Raw genomic sequence first — 18,564 nt, forward strand, 5'->3', positions numbered from 1 at the left:
TGCCGCCCTCAGGTAAACGCTACAGGACACTAAAAGTACACACTAACAGATTAAAAAACAGCTTTTAAGCTAAAGCTGCAGTAAATAATGGCTTTTTTTTTTAGAAGTAATTATTTATTTATCTAGTTTCTGCACTTTTAATGACGGCATCTCAATTTCTTTGTGCTTTGTACAATGACAATAAAAACTTTATATTCTATTCTATTCTATTCAAAATTAAATAATCTAATTTGGTAACGTAAGAATCAATAAGTCTGATAAATGCATTAATGCACACCACACAGAGTGAACTCAGTTAATTTGGGTGACCTCATGACTTTTCCTCTTACTCCACCCTGTGGCCAAAATATCACATCTGCACATGACTAAATCTGGATAGTGGATTTATGTGATATTTTATAAGTATAATCACAGTTTACATTCAGCGTCACACCTACATCAAAAATGTCCAATTTGATATCTTGAGCTATTATTTGGTGTTTTTTATTTATTGCCATGAAAGGACTTTGGTGACCTCATGACCTTTTCTGTTTCACCACCACTGTTTATCTTCTTATTCAACACCAGTATAACTATTTCACATAATGTTACTGTTTCTTAACTATATTCTTTTACAACTGTTGTCTTTTTATTGCTTGTGTACTTCATTATTTATTGTTATTTATTCTTTTTATTGACACTCTTTCTATTTTTTGCCATCCACTTTGCTGGTGCAATACTGTACTAATAAAGGATTATTATCTTACCCAACATGCTGTCATATCAGTGTTTTGGTGCTGGAAATTATCCCAAAGTGTTTTGTGGGCGATGAATTTTCCATCACTGTTTGGAAGATGAGAAGTGGCCGGACTCTTTCAAACCTCCCACAAAAGTCACGACATACCATTTTATAGTTTTAAAATCCAAAGTTTTAGAAATTACATCAGCAATTTCAACATCATTTAGTTGTTTTTAACCAGTTTTAACAGACGACATCACATCACCCCGATCCTGGCGTCTCTCCACCGGCTCCCTGTTTCACTTTAGAATTGATTTTAAGATTTTGCGGATCACTTTTTAAAGTATGTCTGGGTCTGGCTCCAAGCTAATATAGTAGATATGTTGACCTCGTATGAGCCTGCAACCTTCAAAAGTCGAAGCTGAAATCTTTAAAGGTGACCCCTGCACTTTCGCAATCAGGGTATTTTTTTTTTTTTTGTATAGTATAGTATAGTTTTATTTTATATCATTTTATTTTTATAGTATTATTTTATATAGCATTATTTTATATAGCTTTATTTTATATAGCATTATTTTATATAGCTTTATTTTATATAGTATTATTTTACAGTTTCATTTTCTTTCTTTTTTTCCGATTGTATTATTTTATATAGTTTTATTTTCTATAGTATTATTTGCTATAGTTTTATTGTAAATAGTATTTTTTTAATATAGTTTTGTTTGTACAGTTTTATTTTATATCGTTTTATTTTCTATATTATTATTTTGTATAGATTTATTTTATATCGTTTTATTTTCTATATTATTATTTTGTATAGATTTATTTTATATAGTTTTATTTTGTATAGTTTTATTTTCTATATTATTATTCTGTATAGGTTTATTTTATAAAGATTTATTTTGTATACTTTTATTTTCTATAGTATTATTTTGTATAGTTTTATTTTATATAGTGTTATTTTATACCTTGAATGTATTTTGCTGTGTTCATGTATATCTCTTTTTTTATTACGTCACGAGTGTCCACCTCTCGCGATACTTGCCGCTTATATAAACCCCTCCGCGACACAGCAAGGCCTCTTTTTCTTCCCTTAACGGTGAAGGTGCAACAGTAATCGGTCGTCCCGAGCCCGGGTTCATCCGACACCCTCACCAACCAAGCTGAGCTCAACCTCTACAGCAGCATCATGCCTCCCAAATTCGACCCCACCGAGGTTAAAGTTGGTATGTTTTCACTATCAAGTGGTTAAAAAAACAGAAAGCTTTGAAGGAGCTTTTTGACAGCTTCAGAGCCAAGATGGCGACGGTCTGTGCCGAAGAGAAGACACGGTAACTAAAGACTGGGCACGAACAGAGGGATAAAATGTCTTAAATCATGTTTGAAGGGCTGCAATGTGTTTGCCTCTCGCATGTGAAATTTGATGTTTGTTTTATTTAGTGGTGTAATGAGAAATCTGGTGACTGGAGCGTAAACGGTCGATTCCACGTGGTCTAACTCAGCTAGCTGCAAATGTAGCATCATGAGTGCTAACAGATGCTGAGACATGACTCTGCTTTAATGTGTTTTAAGGCAGTTAGCTGTCCATATGAACAGTGAAAGAGGTTGGCTTTACTGTAGTCAATCCTCTTCATACTGACATTTAAATTATGTTTTAAATGTATTTTAAAGCAAGTGATGGAGGACAATCTCAAGTCATTTAGTACTGAAATGCATTTAAAAGTAGACTCAGCTTCAGCAGTCTGAATTAGTCATCAAGTAAATCTGTCACATTTAGTCTTGTTAGCATCAAATTCCCTCTACGTTGAAACAGACTTGTATCAGCTCTGAATCAACCAATACGTCTTAATATCCTGGTTCCACACTTTAGGTGCAGGTAAATGTTGTGAATTGGTGCATAAATGCAGAATTTGCACCACATGTTGAGTAATTTGACATCACAAGAAAACTGAAATGTAGTTTATGGCTTTCTTCTTTAAAGGACATAATGAAGAAAGTTGAGCTGTATAATAGACAGAACTACAGCACTGACCTTAAGTTTATTTTAAATGTTCATCAGTTATATGAATTGTTATAACTCTAAAAGTACAAACACCTGTAAACTGTGCTCAAGTCCAGGATTGTGTTTTTAAATGGTGAAACATAATCTGCAGAAGATGTGATTCCTACAGCACTGCTAAATTATTAGCATTTATGTTAACGTGTCATTTCTCAGCTCTTAAACAAGCGCACTTAACTTCTCAAACAGCGTCCTTTCTGAAATCCTGGCATTGTGCCAAACACAAACATCCTGCAGTTAATAGTTTGATTAGTATTCATACTCAGCCGCCCTCTGGTTTCAGTATTAAAAGTAGTGATCCTGTCGCCTAAAATTAAGAAATTTAATTTTCTGCAGGCCAAGGTTTCTTTAAAAAGACAAGGGGAAAATGGTAGAAAGGTGCAGACGCTGTTCAGCTGATTTAAGTCCATCTCTGCTCTTGTCTCGCAGTGTACATGAGATGCACAGGAGGAGAAGTCGGTGCCACCTCAGCTCTGGCCCCCAAAATTGGACCTCTGGGTCTGGTGAGTATTACAATGCATATATTTCTCTTTGTAAGTCAGAAAAGCCTCCCCGCCATTATGCCAGTCTGCTTTAGTGACTGAGAAATAGTCCAGTGGAGGCTGAGATGAACCCTGCTATATGGAAGCAGGTTTGCCCGAACTCGTGGGCAACTCTGTGCCGAAAAGCTAGGAACAAATCCTGAAGTAGTTTTACTGTAAAATTTACAATGAGATTTATGGTAATAAATCTGAACAGTAGCTGATTTTAAGCTCATCACTTTGTTTCTTTTTTCCTCATCAGTCTCCCAAGAAAGTTGGTGATGACATTGCCAAGGCCACCGGTGACTGGAAGGGTCTGAGGATCACCGTGAAGCTGACCATCCAGAACAGACAGGCAACGGTACGTACTCACCAAAAACACCTACATGGCTTCATTAACTCCTCACTGCCTGCTGTTGAATATATGAACACCAGGCTTAAAGTCAGGTGAACATTCTGATGGATCAATCTTTTTAAGTCAAGAATGAGAATTAATTTGATGGTCCTAGCTTGTAAAGTTTCCAAATCATGTAGTTGTGGTTTTGTCCTAAGTCATGTAATTCACACGGCATAAACATGAAGCAGAAATGTGTAATTGGAAGCATTTTACCTGTAGTCATTTACAGTGTTAGAGCAACAAAGTGGATAGTAAAAAATAGGAGCATCATCAATTAAAGAGTAAAACAAGCAATATGAATAATGGTAACAGTATTTTGAGAGGAATATTGGTGTAATATGAGTGGTATTGATAGTGCATGCTGAACTGAGAGATTACACCTGAAATAGAGATTTTATAATAGTACTGGCTCATTGCACTAAATACCTGTATAATACAAATTTACTATGAACAGTTGAGCCTCCCCGCCATAATGACAGTCTGTTGAAGTGACTGAATCATATTCCAGTGGTGGCTCAGATTGACCCGGCAATAGGAAGCAGCTTTGTCCGAACTAGTGGACAATTCTGTGCCAAAAACCCGGAACAAACTTCCCTATCTTGATAGATCTAGACGTCAATTAATTATCCAGAATTAGCTTCAAGATGTGTATAACAAAGCTTAATTTTTATTTTGAATGATATAAAAGTGAAGTGTTCTATTTAAATATAAACTAAAAGGTCATCATTGTTCAGTATTTATATCTTCTAGTGTCTGTTATTATTAATAATAGTGAATAAGTTTTGGGAAGGTTAAGAACTGAATGATAAAATAACTGACTACATTTCCCAGAATGCATTGCAAACCCTGTCGATGGAGCATTCTTTTAAAACAAATTGACTAAATACCTGTATAATACAAATTTACAATGTGGCTCTGACAGGTTTTCGGCCTTTTTATCGGTCAAAACAAGCAAACTAAGAACATGACTGGATTATTTAAACATTTTATAGACTGAATGATGGAGGGAAATAATGAGCAGGTTGCACTATAATTAAAATTGGTTGCAGCCTTAATAACGAGTCTTTGTTCCTTGTTCAGGTCGATGTTGTTCCCTCTGCATCTGCTCTGATCATCAAAGCTCTGAAGGAGCCTCCTCGTGACAGGAAGAAGGTCAAGAACAGTAAGTCACTTTGATGTTCTTTAGAAACAATCTTTTTTTCTTTTTTTTTAAAGAAATGAGAGGAACTGGAATGATTGGATTTTGTTTATTTTCCCAGTCAAGCACAGCGGAAGCGTGACATTCGACGAGATTGTTGGCATCGCCCGCCAGATGAGGCATCGCTCCATCGCCAGGGAGCTGTCCGGTAAGAACGACCACCAAGTGTTTAATGAATCTATGAACAGTTGAGCCTCCCCGCCATAATGACAGTCTGTTGAAGTGACTGAATCATATTCCAGTGGTGGCTCAGATTGACCCGGCAATAGGAAGCAGCTTTGTCCGAACTAGTGGACAATTCTGTGCCAAAAACCCGGAACAAACTCACCTTAAATAGTCTCTCATTACCCCAAATTAACTTTCACCTCATCTGACTTTCACAACACTGACTCATCTTTATTTATTTGTTCTTCAGGTACCATCAAGGAGATCCTGGGTACCGCTCAGTCTGTCGGCTGCACCATCGATGGTCGTGGTCCCCACGATGTCATCGATGACATCAACAGCGGCAAAGTCGAGTGCCCAACTGAGTAAATGATGTGAATAAAACATTGATAAAAAATTAGATCATCTTGTGTGTGCCTCCATTATTTTGGTTTATTTAATAGAAACAAACTGAAAAGGACAATCAGCCGAACTGTTAGTTTCATGCTGCTGGTGTTTTAAAAGTAACCTGTGAACATTAAGTGTTTGAAGTTCAGCTTTTTTAAAACAATCGCAATTGAAACTCACAAGCTTATTGCTTTGTTTAGTATTTGACTAATCAGCTGACATGTAAGTATTAATACGGGTGTTAATAACATGAGAATTGGCTTTATGCATGTAAGATACAATACTTTGTGGCATTCACATCCCAGCAGCATATGTGAAAAATGTGTGTATATAAGTGCATTAGACAAAATATAGAAGTTTAGTGAATTACTATCAATGTAAAATCAGAATTCCTCAATGCTGATTCTTTTAAACTTAAACTGCAGTTCTTTTTGCTATAAATTGTTCATTTTACTTGTGTATTCATATTAAAGGTAGCTAATAATTAGTGGAATATGAATATTTACTCAACTGTTGTACTTTGGGTTAACATTTTAAGCATGTCCAATTTGTGTGGAGCTGCAACAATTAAATGGAAAACTCATTATTTTCAACTAAACAGGCCAAATATCCAGTTTTTGCTTCTCAAATCTGTTTTTCTAAGTAACAGTAAATTAAAAAGCTTGAGGTTTTTGACACTGGTGGTGGAATAGAAATTGATTGAAAGATCTCACTGTAAACTGACAGTTTTTCACAATTTTGCAGACAAATCAACCAGTGGAGTAACCGACAATAGTCAAGGATTAGTACAACAGGGTTTGTGTTGACGTTTTATTCAGATTAAGGAGGAAAACTACCCCAAAAAACCTGCAACACAAGGACAGTACTAATTTATTTGCTAAAGAGTCCTACATAGTGTTGCTGTTAGTCATCAGGTAAGTGTTTAATAATTATCACATTAATCATGGCTTATTTGTGACACATACACACTTGAGTTTAATGCAGCCATGATTAATAGATTAATTACACCTGCTAGAAGTAAAAAAAAAAATTCTTAAATTCAAGCTTCACTTCACACATTACCTTCCATTAAGTCTCCTGATCTCATGATGACAGCTGCTTAATCAGATAGTGAATCATCTCAATTACATGTTTGCAATTTGTTGGCTGCTACTGACTTTTAAAAAAATGTGATGTTTACTCTATGAATGGTCAGAAAATAGTGAAAAATGTTATAATTTCCTGCAGCCAAAGATGAATTAATGTCTAGTTTTGTACAGCCAACAGCACCAAAGCTCTAAACTACTATAATGATAGATCTAGACTTCAATTAATTATACAGAATTAGCTTCAAGATGTGTATAACAAAGCTTACATTTTTATCTGGAATTAAATAAAAATGAAGTCTTCTATTTAAATATAATAAACTAAAAAGGTCATCATTGTTCAGTATGTATATCTTCTAGCGTCTGTTATTATTAATAATAGTGAATAAGGTTTGGGAATGTTAAGAACTGAATGATAAAATAACTGACTACATTTCCCAGAATGCATTGCAAACCCTGTCGATGGAGCGTTCAGTGTTTTTTTTGTGTGTAGTCAGCAGTCACGACTCAACAATTTTTGCTTTTTTTGTACAAAATATTTATTGGAAAAATCTCAGCCAGTCATTTACAACTCTACAAAATGTATAAATGGTTCAAAAACTCAGCATAAAGTAACAAAAAGGATCGACTATCTTTATTTTTTTCTTCTTTTAAAACTTTTTTTTTTTTTCACACAGTAGTTAATCATCACAGCTTTTAGAAACATTTATAATTACTTTTTCTGATCTCATTTGATTAAATGCAGTTTTTATTTCAACACATTATTTCTCACATTTTGCTAGTTTTTAAAAGTCAAAACTAGGGCCAAATTTTTTAATCAAATATTTCCCGAGTTAAATCAAAAGTATTGCTAGTTTTAGACAGTACTGCTTTTGTAGAAAAAGACGTTCATATTTCTCAAAGTCCGAGATTGTGTTTTAAAAGGTTGCGATATCGTGATGGTAAATTGTGAATATTTGATTTTAAACAAACTGCTGGTGTTCTCCGAAGAATCGATCTTTAGGAGCTGATTTTACCGACAGCGTGTTTTTTGTTCGTTGAGGACAGATGAGAGCCAGAATGAGTCAATGTACACACACAATATGTTTTTTTTTTACTGTCAATAAAATCCAGTTACCGTGGAAACAAAACAGCATTTGTATCAAAAGCTGACGCAGATCTATAAAATTATGAAAAATACAAAATGGACTACGACAAAAAAAAAAATCGGGACGTATTTTAAAGTTGTGGTTTCGTTGTGCTTTTTGATTGAACTCTCGGGTTTTAGTCGGACGTCTGATTGGAAGACTAGACTCTACTTAACGTCACATCACGCAATGTAACGTAACATAATGTAACGCAACATAACGTAACGCAGCATAACGTAACGCAGCATAACGTAATGTCACATCACGTAATCTAACATCACGTAACGCAACATAACGTACCGTCACATCACGCAAAGTAACGTAACATCACGCAACGTAATGTAACGTCACATCACGTAACTTAATGTAACGTAACATCCTCTCCGATGAACACGTTGGCTCTGTTAACGTTTCTCGTCCAGACAGCGATAACCTCAGAGAGGTGAACATCATCAGTTCTCCACCTCCTCCTCCTCCGCTTCGTTCTCCGCTTCGGGTTCCTCCTCCATGCGCTCCTCCTCCTCCTCTTCCTCCTCCCTGCTCTTGTCGTTCTCGGAGTCGTTCTTCTTCTCTTTGTCTTTGCGCTTCTGCTCCGACACTTCCTTCTTTCCCTTCTGGCCCTTCTTGTACACTGTTGAACACAAAAATGCCCACAAAGCATCGTTAGAAACTTAATAAGAGTCGTTAAATTTCACATTTTTAATCTGTTTTTTAATCATTTGCTCCTTCAGTCGTAGCTCAGCAACCATAACAAGAAGATCATGATATAATGATATTTTTGCCTTACCCACCCCTAGGAGGAATACTAACAAAAAAAGGGGAAATTTGTGCTAAAAAAAGAGTTTAGAAGAAAACTACTTTATTTTACTAAGGAGGATAAATGTTGTCATTTTTGCAGACTGTGGATTTTGTCCTCCATCACTTCTATTGAAAGCACATTTAAAGGAGATATTTTAATAGTCAGTATGAACAGGAGGAATGATTACAGCAGGGAAAAACTCTCACTGCTCATACAGGTGTCTCATTATTGTTTTAGGACTTTAAAAAGAGTCACTGACCCTCCAAAGCTTCTCTCAGAGGCTCCATGAATCGTTCAAACTCCATTTCCTCCATCGCAGCCAAGACGTCTCCGGCGTACAGAGTTTTTCTCTTTGCTTTCATCGCAAAGTTGTTCGCACTGAAACGACACACAAAGAGAAAAAAACATATTATTCTAAAATGGAAAGTCTCACAAATCATATTCAGTGGTCCAGTTTGATAATGACTGATGGAAACGCATTAAACACCATTTTATGTTAATTTTGTGAATCAGTCCTCTAGGTTCAGACTCTCTAAATGTCTTTTTTATTATTATTTTATTATAAATTATTCTTACCAGGACGTTGCATACAGCACAAACACGCTGGCAGCTTGGGAAATGGCCCTTCTTGCTTCTTTTGACACGTTCACCCCATCTGGGAGCTGTTGGAAACAAGCGGTGCGGAGGAGTTAGCTCAAAGCTACGTTCACACATCAGACAACACACAAGCAGGCTGAGAGATATTTATTTATTTTACTCAAGGACGAGAACTAAAACAACAGGGAGCAATAATTAAGTTACAAAAAATGAATAAATAACATCAAGCTGCCTACGTCTGTTTTTCTCTCTATTAAATGTATTTTGTAACTTGTATTTTCAGTAATTTATTTATTTATTAAGTATTTTATAATTCAGTTTCTGTTTAATTCTTGTTTTTGTGTTCTGTTTTATGTATCCTGGGAGGTTTTTAATCTCAATGAGGCTCCTCTGGTTAAAAAAAGTGGGTCTTACCATATATGCAACATTTGCTCTTAAAAGTTTTCCTCTCTGTAATCATTCCTCCTGTTCATACTGACCATTAAAATATCTTCTTCAAATCCACATTCAGTGTAAAAAATGCATTTAAAAGTAGATGATCAGCTTCTATTGAGCTTCATCAGTGTGAGTTAGTCATATCAAGTGATATCTGACACATTTACAGTCTTTTTAGCATCAAATTCCCTCTTAGTGTTTCCCTGTTGAGCTGTGGTGGAAGTATAGTAACTAAAAGACTTTGGCACTAAAAACACTGTAACGTTGAAACATAGAAGATGAAGATTTGACTCATTTGGACGACTGAAGCTTCATATTAGCTTCAGATCAACTTTTAAATACATGTTTACACAAAAGGAGGACTATGGATTTAGTCCTCCATCACTTCCATTGTAAGAGTATTATGAAGGGATTTTCTAATGGTCAGTATGAACAGGAGGAATGATTACAGCAAGAAAAACAGCTTTAAGGTTCATTTGACTTTTGGTTTAAAGGTGCAGTCTGTATAATTTAACGGCTAGTGGAACAAACTATATTATAATATTAATAAATAAGAATTGTTGTGTTTTCGTTACCTTTGATTGAGCCCTTTATATCTACAGAGGGAGTTGGTACTCTTTCATACATGCCTGCCAAGTTGCATCACTATGTTTCTACTAGGGCTGAGTAATAAATCGATATCGTGATATTTTATAGATATTGTCTTAGATTTTTAATATGGTGCTATGGAATAAGTGTCTTTTCCTGCTTGTAAAGGCTGCATTACATTATAAATGTTTTTTTTTTTTAAAGCTTAACAGGCTGTTCTATTATCTCCCTTTATCCACTTAGTCCTTATAACCACATTACTGATGATTACTTATGTAAAAAATCGCATATATCTTATGAAAGCACCGATAGTCAGCCCTACAATATTACAATATAAAAACACACTTGGAAGATGAGGATGACGGGAGGGAGGTGTTCACCGACTCACCACTAGATGCCACTAAATCCTACAAACTGGTCCTTTAAGAAATGGTGAACTCCTTTAACCTCTGGGGAATGTATTTATCCTTAAAATGTCCCCTCACGTTTTATTATAAAAGGATTAAATGATCATTACTGAAAATAATATTGGATTATAGAAGTATTTTATAATTCAGTTTCTGTTTAATTGCTATTTTTGTTATTCTTTCTTATGTGTCCTAAAAAAAAGACTGATGCTGTCCTTACTGTGTAAATACCAGGATGAATGCACACATATGTATATAATATCAGGAACTTCTGCATATTGCACATTTATAAACCGCAGATTGTTTAATGTCCTAAGATGTTTTTTTTTATCGTAATGAGGCTCCTCTGGAAAAGTCGAGGGCAAAACCCACTTTTGCCCTCGATTAGAAAATAAATATGGCACTTGTGAGTAGAGCCAGACCGATGGCTGTTGATACCGATATTAAGGAGTTGAAAATATACCGATATCGATATATTGGCTGATAATCTTATATATACAGAATATGTACATAAACTGCACTTTTGTTTGCAATGATGTTATCCAACACTTGTGACAAAGATATGTAATGGAAGCATGGTATTTTACTGTATTACTACATTTATTGTAGAAAAATGACTTAAGGATAAATATGTATCCCAAAGGTTAAAAGATGAATTCATAAATACAACCAATATATCAGTTAACCCATATTATTGCCTGATATTGGTCTATCACAGATATATTGGTATTGGCATATATGTTGTCTGATATGTATATGTATCCTTCAAATAGCTTTAAAGTTAAAATGTAAATAAAAGTCCCATTCTGTGTGCCATAATAACCTGCTCCTATAATGTTAACTTATTGTTGCAACACTAAAATCAGTGGATTAAATAAAAAATTAACAGAAAAATAACTCAAATATCAAATAAATGCTTGTAGTTGCCAATAGTAGAAAGTAAAGTAGGACATCCAATAGTTTCTGTTACTCCTCTACAGTTATTTTAATCATTTTATATATGTTATATTAGTTAACATATCACTGTATAGATGTTATATTAGTTAACATATCACTGTGTATATGTTATATTAGTTAGCATAGCACTGTTTATATGTTATATTAGTTCATATATCACTGTATATATGTTATATTAGTTAACATATCACTGTATATATAATATATTAGTTAATACATCACTGTATATGTTATATTAGTTAACATATCACTGTATATATGTTATATTAGTTAACATATCACTGTATATATAATATATTAGTTAACATATCACTGTATAAATGTTATATTAGTTAACATATCACTGTATAGATGTTATATTAGTTCATATATCACTGTATATATAATATATTAGTTAACATATCACTGTATAGATGTTATATTAGTTCATATATCACTGTTTATATGTTATATTAGTTAACATATCACTGTTTATATGTTATATTAGTTAACATATCACTGTATACATGTTATATTAGTTAACATATCACTGTATATATATTATATTAGTTAACATATCACTGTATAAATGTTATATTAGTTAACATATCACTGTATAGATGTTATATTAGTTAACATATCACTGTATATATGTTATATTAGTTCATATATCACTGTATATATGTTATATTAGTTAACATATCACTGTTTATATGTTATATTAGTTAACATATCACTGTATATATGTTATATTAGTTAACATATCACTGTATAGATGTTATATTAGTTAACATATCACTGTATAGATGTTATATTAGTTAACATATCACTGTATATATGTTATATTAGTTAACATATCACTGTATATGTTATATTAGTTAACATATCACTGTATAGATGTTATATTAGTTCATATATCACTGTATATATAATATATTAGTTAACATATCACTGTATAGATGTTATATTAGTTCATATATCACTGTTTATATGTTATATTAGTTAACATATCACTGTTTATGTTATATTAGTTAACATATCACTGTATAGATGTTATATTAGTTAACATATCACTGTATAAATGTTATATTAGTTAACATATCACTGTATAGATGTTATATTAGTTCATATATCACTGTATATATAATATATTAGTTAACATATCACTGTATAGATGTTATATTAGTTAACATATCACTGTATAGATGTTATATTAGTTAACATATCACTGTTTATATGTTATATTAGTTAACATATCACTGTTTATATGTTATATTAGTTAACATATCACTGTATAGATGTTATATTAGTTAACATATCAATGTTTATATGTTATATTAGTTCACATATCACTGTATATGTTATATTAGTTAACATATCACTGTATAGATGTTATATTAGTTAACATAGCACTGTATATATGTTATATTAGTTAACATATCACTGTTTATATGTTATATTAGTTAACATATCACTGTTTATATGTTATATTAGTTAGCATATCACTGTGTATATGTTATATTAGTTAGCATATCACTGTTTATATGTTATATTAGTTCACATATCACTGTTTATATGTTATATTAGTTAACATATCACTGTATATATAATATATTAGTTAGCATATCACTGTATATATGTTATATTAGTTAGCATATCACTGTTTATATGTTATATTAGTTAGCATAGCACTGTATATATGTTATATTAGTTAACATATCACTGTTTATATGTTATATTAGTTAACATATCACTGTTTATATGTTATATTAGTTAGCATATCACTGTATATATGTTATATTAGTTAGCATATCACTGTTTATATGTTATATTAGTTAACATATCACTGTGTATATGTTATATTAGTTAACATATCACTGTATATATAATATATTAGTTAGCATATCACTGTATATATGTTATATTAGTTAGCATATCACTGTTTATATGTTATATTAGTTAGCATAGCACTGTATATATGTTATATTAGTTAACATATCACTGTATAGATGTTATATTAGTTAGCATATCACTGTTTATATGTTATATTAGTTAGCATATCACTGTATAGATGTTATATTAGTTAACATATCACTGTATAGATGTTATATTAGTTAGCATATCACTGTTTATATGTTATATTAGTTAACCAGACACAGCTCGGTGCTCTCACCGCCTCCTTGATGATACGCGTGATCACCGCGTTGGGTAGGTTCAGGTCTTCGGGTCTTTCCGCCATTTCACCTTCAACCGGCTGTCCGTTAACGGTGAACGGTTAGCGGTTAGAGCCGTTACCTCCGTTAATAACCCCCCTCGTGTGAAGCCCGACTGAGAGCAAGCTGCTAACTGATCCGTGCTAACCTGCTGTCTCTCTGTTTAAAGCCGCGAGTTAAATAAAACGTTACCGGCTCGTTCAGCTTCACGGTACCGGTTAGTTTGTAAACGGCCGTTACTATGGAGACGTTAACGTTTTATTGAGCCAGTCAGCGCGTGCCCATCAGAACCGGTTTGTTTTGAGCCGTTTCCCGCGAACGTTCCAAGCACGAGCCCTCCTCCTTCGTCAACTCTCAACTCCGACCTCTGACGTATGCCTGACGTACGTCCACCTTTACGTAATTAACAAAATAAAAGTAGGAACATAAATGACTAGATTACTGAATAATAATTAAAATATTTAAGAATGACATTTATGTATCGTGTTCATTTTGCTCTGTAGTAAAATAATGATTATCTGTACTTTAGTAAAGACGGGGCACTGCAATAATTCGGATTAGTCTTTCCTCCTCTTAATATAATTTTCTTGTATGTGTTTAGTTTTATAACTTTTAGGGTTTTTTGTATATATAATTTGTTCTTATTTATTCATGTATTTGTGTCTTGTATTTATATATGAGCTATATATCTATTTAAAATATGGCTGACTAACAATAATAATAATAATGATGATTATTATTATTATTATTTTGATAAAAAATATAAAAATATTTATAATTTTTATGTCCTGTTGTGTTCCCAAGTATGCACCTCATGTTTATTCATGTATTTTATAAAGAGAAAGAGGAACATTAATAAACAAATAAATAAATATTTATGTTGTCTTTTATTGGTTATTATTGTTGACTTATTGGGTGTGGGATATTATTTGATTATGTTGCAGAGATATTATTAGTCTTAAATATTATTGTGTTCATTCTTATATGTTCTTATATTTAATTTACAACAAAATAGAAATAGATCACAGTACAGTATATTCTAACTTCAACTAAAGTACAACAAAATGGGAGTATTATAGTTGTTGTTGTTGTAGTATTAATAATATATGTTTTTTTTTTAAATACATGATTTATTTAAGAAAAAGAAATCTGGTTCTTTACTGTCAAAGTCTGAGCTTCACAGCACAGGTTTGTGGAAGTGTGTCATGGGTTGAACAAAGGAGATTTAAGACAACTATAGAAGAAATGGTTACAAAACCATTTTGAAAGAGTTTGGACTCCACCAGTCGACTATCAGGCAGATTGTGTAGAAGTGGGAGACATCCAACACATATCACACAAAGAGCAGGAGTGTAATAGTCCACGAGGCCACATGGACCGAAGGGTATTGCTAGGAAACTTAAAGGCCTTTCTTACAGTGGCTACAGTCAATGTTTATGAGTCCACCGTCGAGAGAACATTGAAGGTCAAAGGTGTGCATGGCAGAGCTGCAAAGAGAAAGCTACCAATCTCCAAAAAGAACATTGCTGCCATCTACAATTTGCTCAAGACCACGTGGATAAGCCAGAGGTCGACTGGAAAAATGTTCTGTGGACGGACGAAAATCAAACTTTTCAGCTTGCATGAGAAATGTTTTGTTTGATGAGCAAACACTGCATTCAAACCTAATCCCATCTGTGATACATGGTGGTTGTAGTACCATGGTTTGGGTCTGCTTTGTTACATCTGGACAAGGACGGCGTCCAAATCACTAATGAGAGCTTTGAGCTGTTCCAGCAAATTCTACAGGAGAATATCAAGGTATCAACAGTAAGTGGGTCAGCTGTGGCTCAGGTGGTAGAGCGGGTAGTCCACCAATCGGAAGATCGGCAATTCGATTCCCAGTCCACATGGTGATGTGTCCTTTGGCAAGATACTTAACCCCAAATTGCTCTCCATGGCTGCACCAACAGTATATGAATGTGTGTGAATGAGACATGTAGTGTAAAAGGGCTTTAAGTGGTCAAAAAGACTAGAAAAGTGCTATAGAAGTAAAGTCCATCTACCATAAAAAGAGACAACCCACAAGTTGTTCTCCCAAAGGTTAGAGCAAAAGAAAGTTAGTGTTTTGGAATAGCTGAGTCAAAGTCATGACCTTAATTCTTCAGAAATATACTTCGCCAAGAAATCCAACATCTGTTCTGCAACGGGATCAAATTCGTCCAAACTGATGTGCAGGGCTGATAAACAGTTACCAGAAAAGTTTTTGCTGAAGTTATTCCTGTAAAAAATGAACACTCCAGTTATTGAAAGCAAGGGTTCACACTTTTCCTCACAGAGATAGGAAAGATAGAAGATGTAAGAGCTTAATCAGCGGTTCACCAATGTTGTGTGGTTTTTTGACTTGCACATTAAGGGGAAAGCACTCCAAAGATGCAACCGTTGCCTGCTTCTGGTTGGAAAACTGTCCTTAATGTTTTGGGGCCTGTTCGTGACAATGAGCTCTTTGGGTTTACCCACCATCACAAGGTATTTAGTTGTCTGGTGTCGCTTCAGCTTGCAGGGTTTCAAACTTTCATTTGTCAGTTTCTCACTGCAAAAGATGCATTTGGCTTTAATTTTGTCCATTGCTTCTATGAAGACAAACTCAATGTAACTTTCTTGGTACCCCTTCTTTTTGTTTTTGACAGATTCAGCATTATCTTCTCTGAACATTGCTGTTGACTGCTGAGTGTTGTGTATTGTTTGATTGATGTTGATGTGGTGCTTTGCTCTTATCTTGTACTGCCTGAGTCTGTCTGTTTCCTTGCTGTATGTTGGCTGTTTTTGTGAGAAGGTGACATTCAATTTCTCCTCCAAGGGATTAATAAAGTACTTCTTATCTTATCTTATCTTATCCCTGACGCTTCGCCACTATAGTCTTTCTTTTTTTTTAAATAAATGAATACGCTTTTTAATGTAACCCTTAAATTCAGTTGTTTTTGTCACATAAATGAATTAATTGATGCCTCATCTATATTTAACACATTGAAATTATTACACCCCCTAAATTGAAGAGGGCACAGTTACCACTACCGGAAACAGACAAACTGGTGATGAGTGGATGACTGAGCCTGGCTTATATGCAGCAGCAGAGAGGATGGCATGATGACTGTATTGCAGGTAGGTGTGTAATTAGGTGAGGCAGTGATTCACAGACCACTCCCAGCTGCAAACACACAAAGAAGCAGACACAGATGAACCAGAGACAAGAAGGAGGGGCAACACCAGGAAAACATGTGGAAAAGGAGAAAGTCCCTGACACAATTAAGTTTTGTGCATGTGAACCACTGTCGAGTACAACTGGAAAGCACCATGAGCCCCAGATTTAGTCAACTCCTCGATCTGCCCCTGTTTAAATGGTTTTTGGAGTGAGTTTTTCCTTATCCAAACCGAGGGTATGAAGACAGAGGATGTTGTACATGTTGTAAAGCCCCATTAGGGACATTTGTGATGTCTGATATTTGGGCTACATAAGTAAAAATCACACTGAAGTGTTAATGTACCGATGAATGTTAAAAAACCGAGACTGGGCAGACCTCCAGCTCAGCTTACACCTTCCCCACAAACAGAGTGGAGAAGGTCGGGGTGGGTTTTTCGGGTGAAAAGGTATTTAGGTGGTTTCCATGGCAGCTGGCTTCCTCACACATGTAGCAGCAGCAGCAGTAATGCAGCCCACACAGAGAAACAGAGACAATTTATTAAAGCATAAATAATATTTAGCTCAGCGTAAACAATAAACGTACATCTGTCAGATTCTGCACATCATTTAGAGTCAATTACCACAATATCACAGCAAGGTGAGCCTCGGTATCTCATATACTGCATGTAAAAGTTCAGTTAAAACAGCACACACACATTCACATTAACATATTCATGAGGTATTTTTAAAAGATTTACGTCTTCAGTCCAGTGGGCTCGGAGCTGAGAGCCACAGACAGGGTGTGGAAGTCAGAAATTGACTCGCTGTTAGTTTTGGGATAATGGTATTTTTTGCAGAATCCAGGTTTTTTTTTAAAGTAGGGATGTGATTTACATGCATGCATCTTCATCCTGAATTTTAAAAAATGGCTTATTGCATTTTATATAAATCTTTAGAATAGTCCTCTTTATACCGGAGGATAAAAATATACATGTTGCTATTTACTGTGACGCCGTTGTTAGGTAAACTACTTCCTCACATCTCCAGCATCTTATCCTGCAACTATAGTACCAGATCTACTAATCAGATTCCTTTAAAAGTGTTCCCGGGGTGCACTCAGCGCTTGGTAACACTGCTTTCTCCTTTTCATGCACCCTGGGCATGCAATGGGCTGCAAAATACCATTACCATAGAAGCACTGCCTGCCCTCTTTAAAAGGTCATTTACAAACTGCCCTAAAGGAAATATGTCGCTGTTTTATATAACTTTGACTTGAGATGAACTGTGTTATAGATATATGTGTTATGGCCTGTATGCTTCTCTTATTTCTACTCTTTCCCTTGAGTAGCTTTTATATGTTTTATCATGTGAAATTGTTTTTTATGTGACATTGCTTCTGCTGCCGTCTTGACCAGGACTCCCCTGAAAGAAGAGATCTTGTATCTCAATGGGACCCTTCCCTGCTAAATAAAGGATTTTTTAAAAACAAACATTGCAGAGGAGGCTATGAGGTGAATTTCTACGCCCACCCAGGTTCCAGCTTCTGTAGCTGTTTTCTGGGCAGCGCTCCAGGATGCTCGAGTTTCGTTCTGCGCTGTGGGAACAATCACTGCTGCTGTTAAACTCTTTCATTGTGTTCAACCTGACATGTCATCAGGTCGCTGCAGATAATGAAACGCCCCCCCCAAAAAACAAATCAAAAATATCAATGGGCCACGATTTTTATTTTTTTATATAATATGATCGAGGAGTAAATATTGTGTTACAGTCAA

The 18,564-nt window shown here is 34.5% G+C and overlaps 2 protein-coding genes and 1 non-coding gene across 3 annotated transcripts; 2 read left to right on the forward strand and 1 right to left on the reverse strand.

Annotated features, from left to right (window-relative positions):
* The first annotated feature begins 1,798 nt into the window (after positions 1-1,798).
* On the forward strand, positions 1,799-5,456 carry rpl12 (ribosomal protein L12). Its single transcript, XM_062424746.1, has 6 exons — positions 1,799-1,944; positions 3,207-3,280; positions 3,561-3,659; positions 4,776-4,857; positions 4,955-5,041; positions 5,309-5,456. The coding sequence occupies exons 1-6, from the start codon at positions 1,908-1,910 to the stop codon at positions 5,425-5,427; spliced, it is 498 nt and encodes a 165-aa protein (XP_062280730.1). The 5' UTR covers positions 1,799-1,907; the 3' UTR covers positions 5,428-5,456.
* On the forward strand, positions 3,329-3,457 carry LOC133985529 (small nucleolar RNA SNORA65). The gene has a single exon (XR_009925477.1). It is a non-coding gene; the product is annotated as a small nucleolar RNA SNORA65 (small nucleolar RNA).
* Positions 5,457-7,073: 1,617 nt separating the features above from the next.
* pole3 (polymerase (DNA directed), epsilon 3 (p17 subunit)) lies at positions 7,074-13,969 on the reverse strand. Its single transcript, XM_062425249.1, has 4 exons — positions 13,593-13,969; positions 9,033-9,118; positions 8,716-8,834; positions 7,074-8,288 (listed from the first exon to the last, which is right to left on the reverse strand). The coding sequence occupies exons 1-4, from the start codon at positions 13,656-13,658 to the stop codon at positions 8,110-8,112; spliced, it is 450 nt and encodes a 149-aa protein (XP_062281233.1). The 5' UTR covers positions 13,659-13,969; the 3' UTR covers positions 7,074-8,109.
* Between the last annotated feature and the right edge of the window lie 4,595 nt (positions 13,970-18,564).

Source organism: Scomber scombrus, chromosome 1 (genome assembly GCF_963691925.1).
Source record: "Scomber scombrus chromosome 1, fScoSco1.1, whole genome shotgun sequence".
Lineage (NCBI taxonomy): Eukaryota > Metazoa > Chordata > Actinopteri > Scombriformes > Scombridae > Scomber > Scomber scombrus.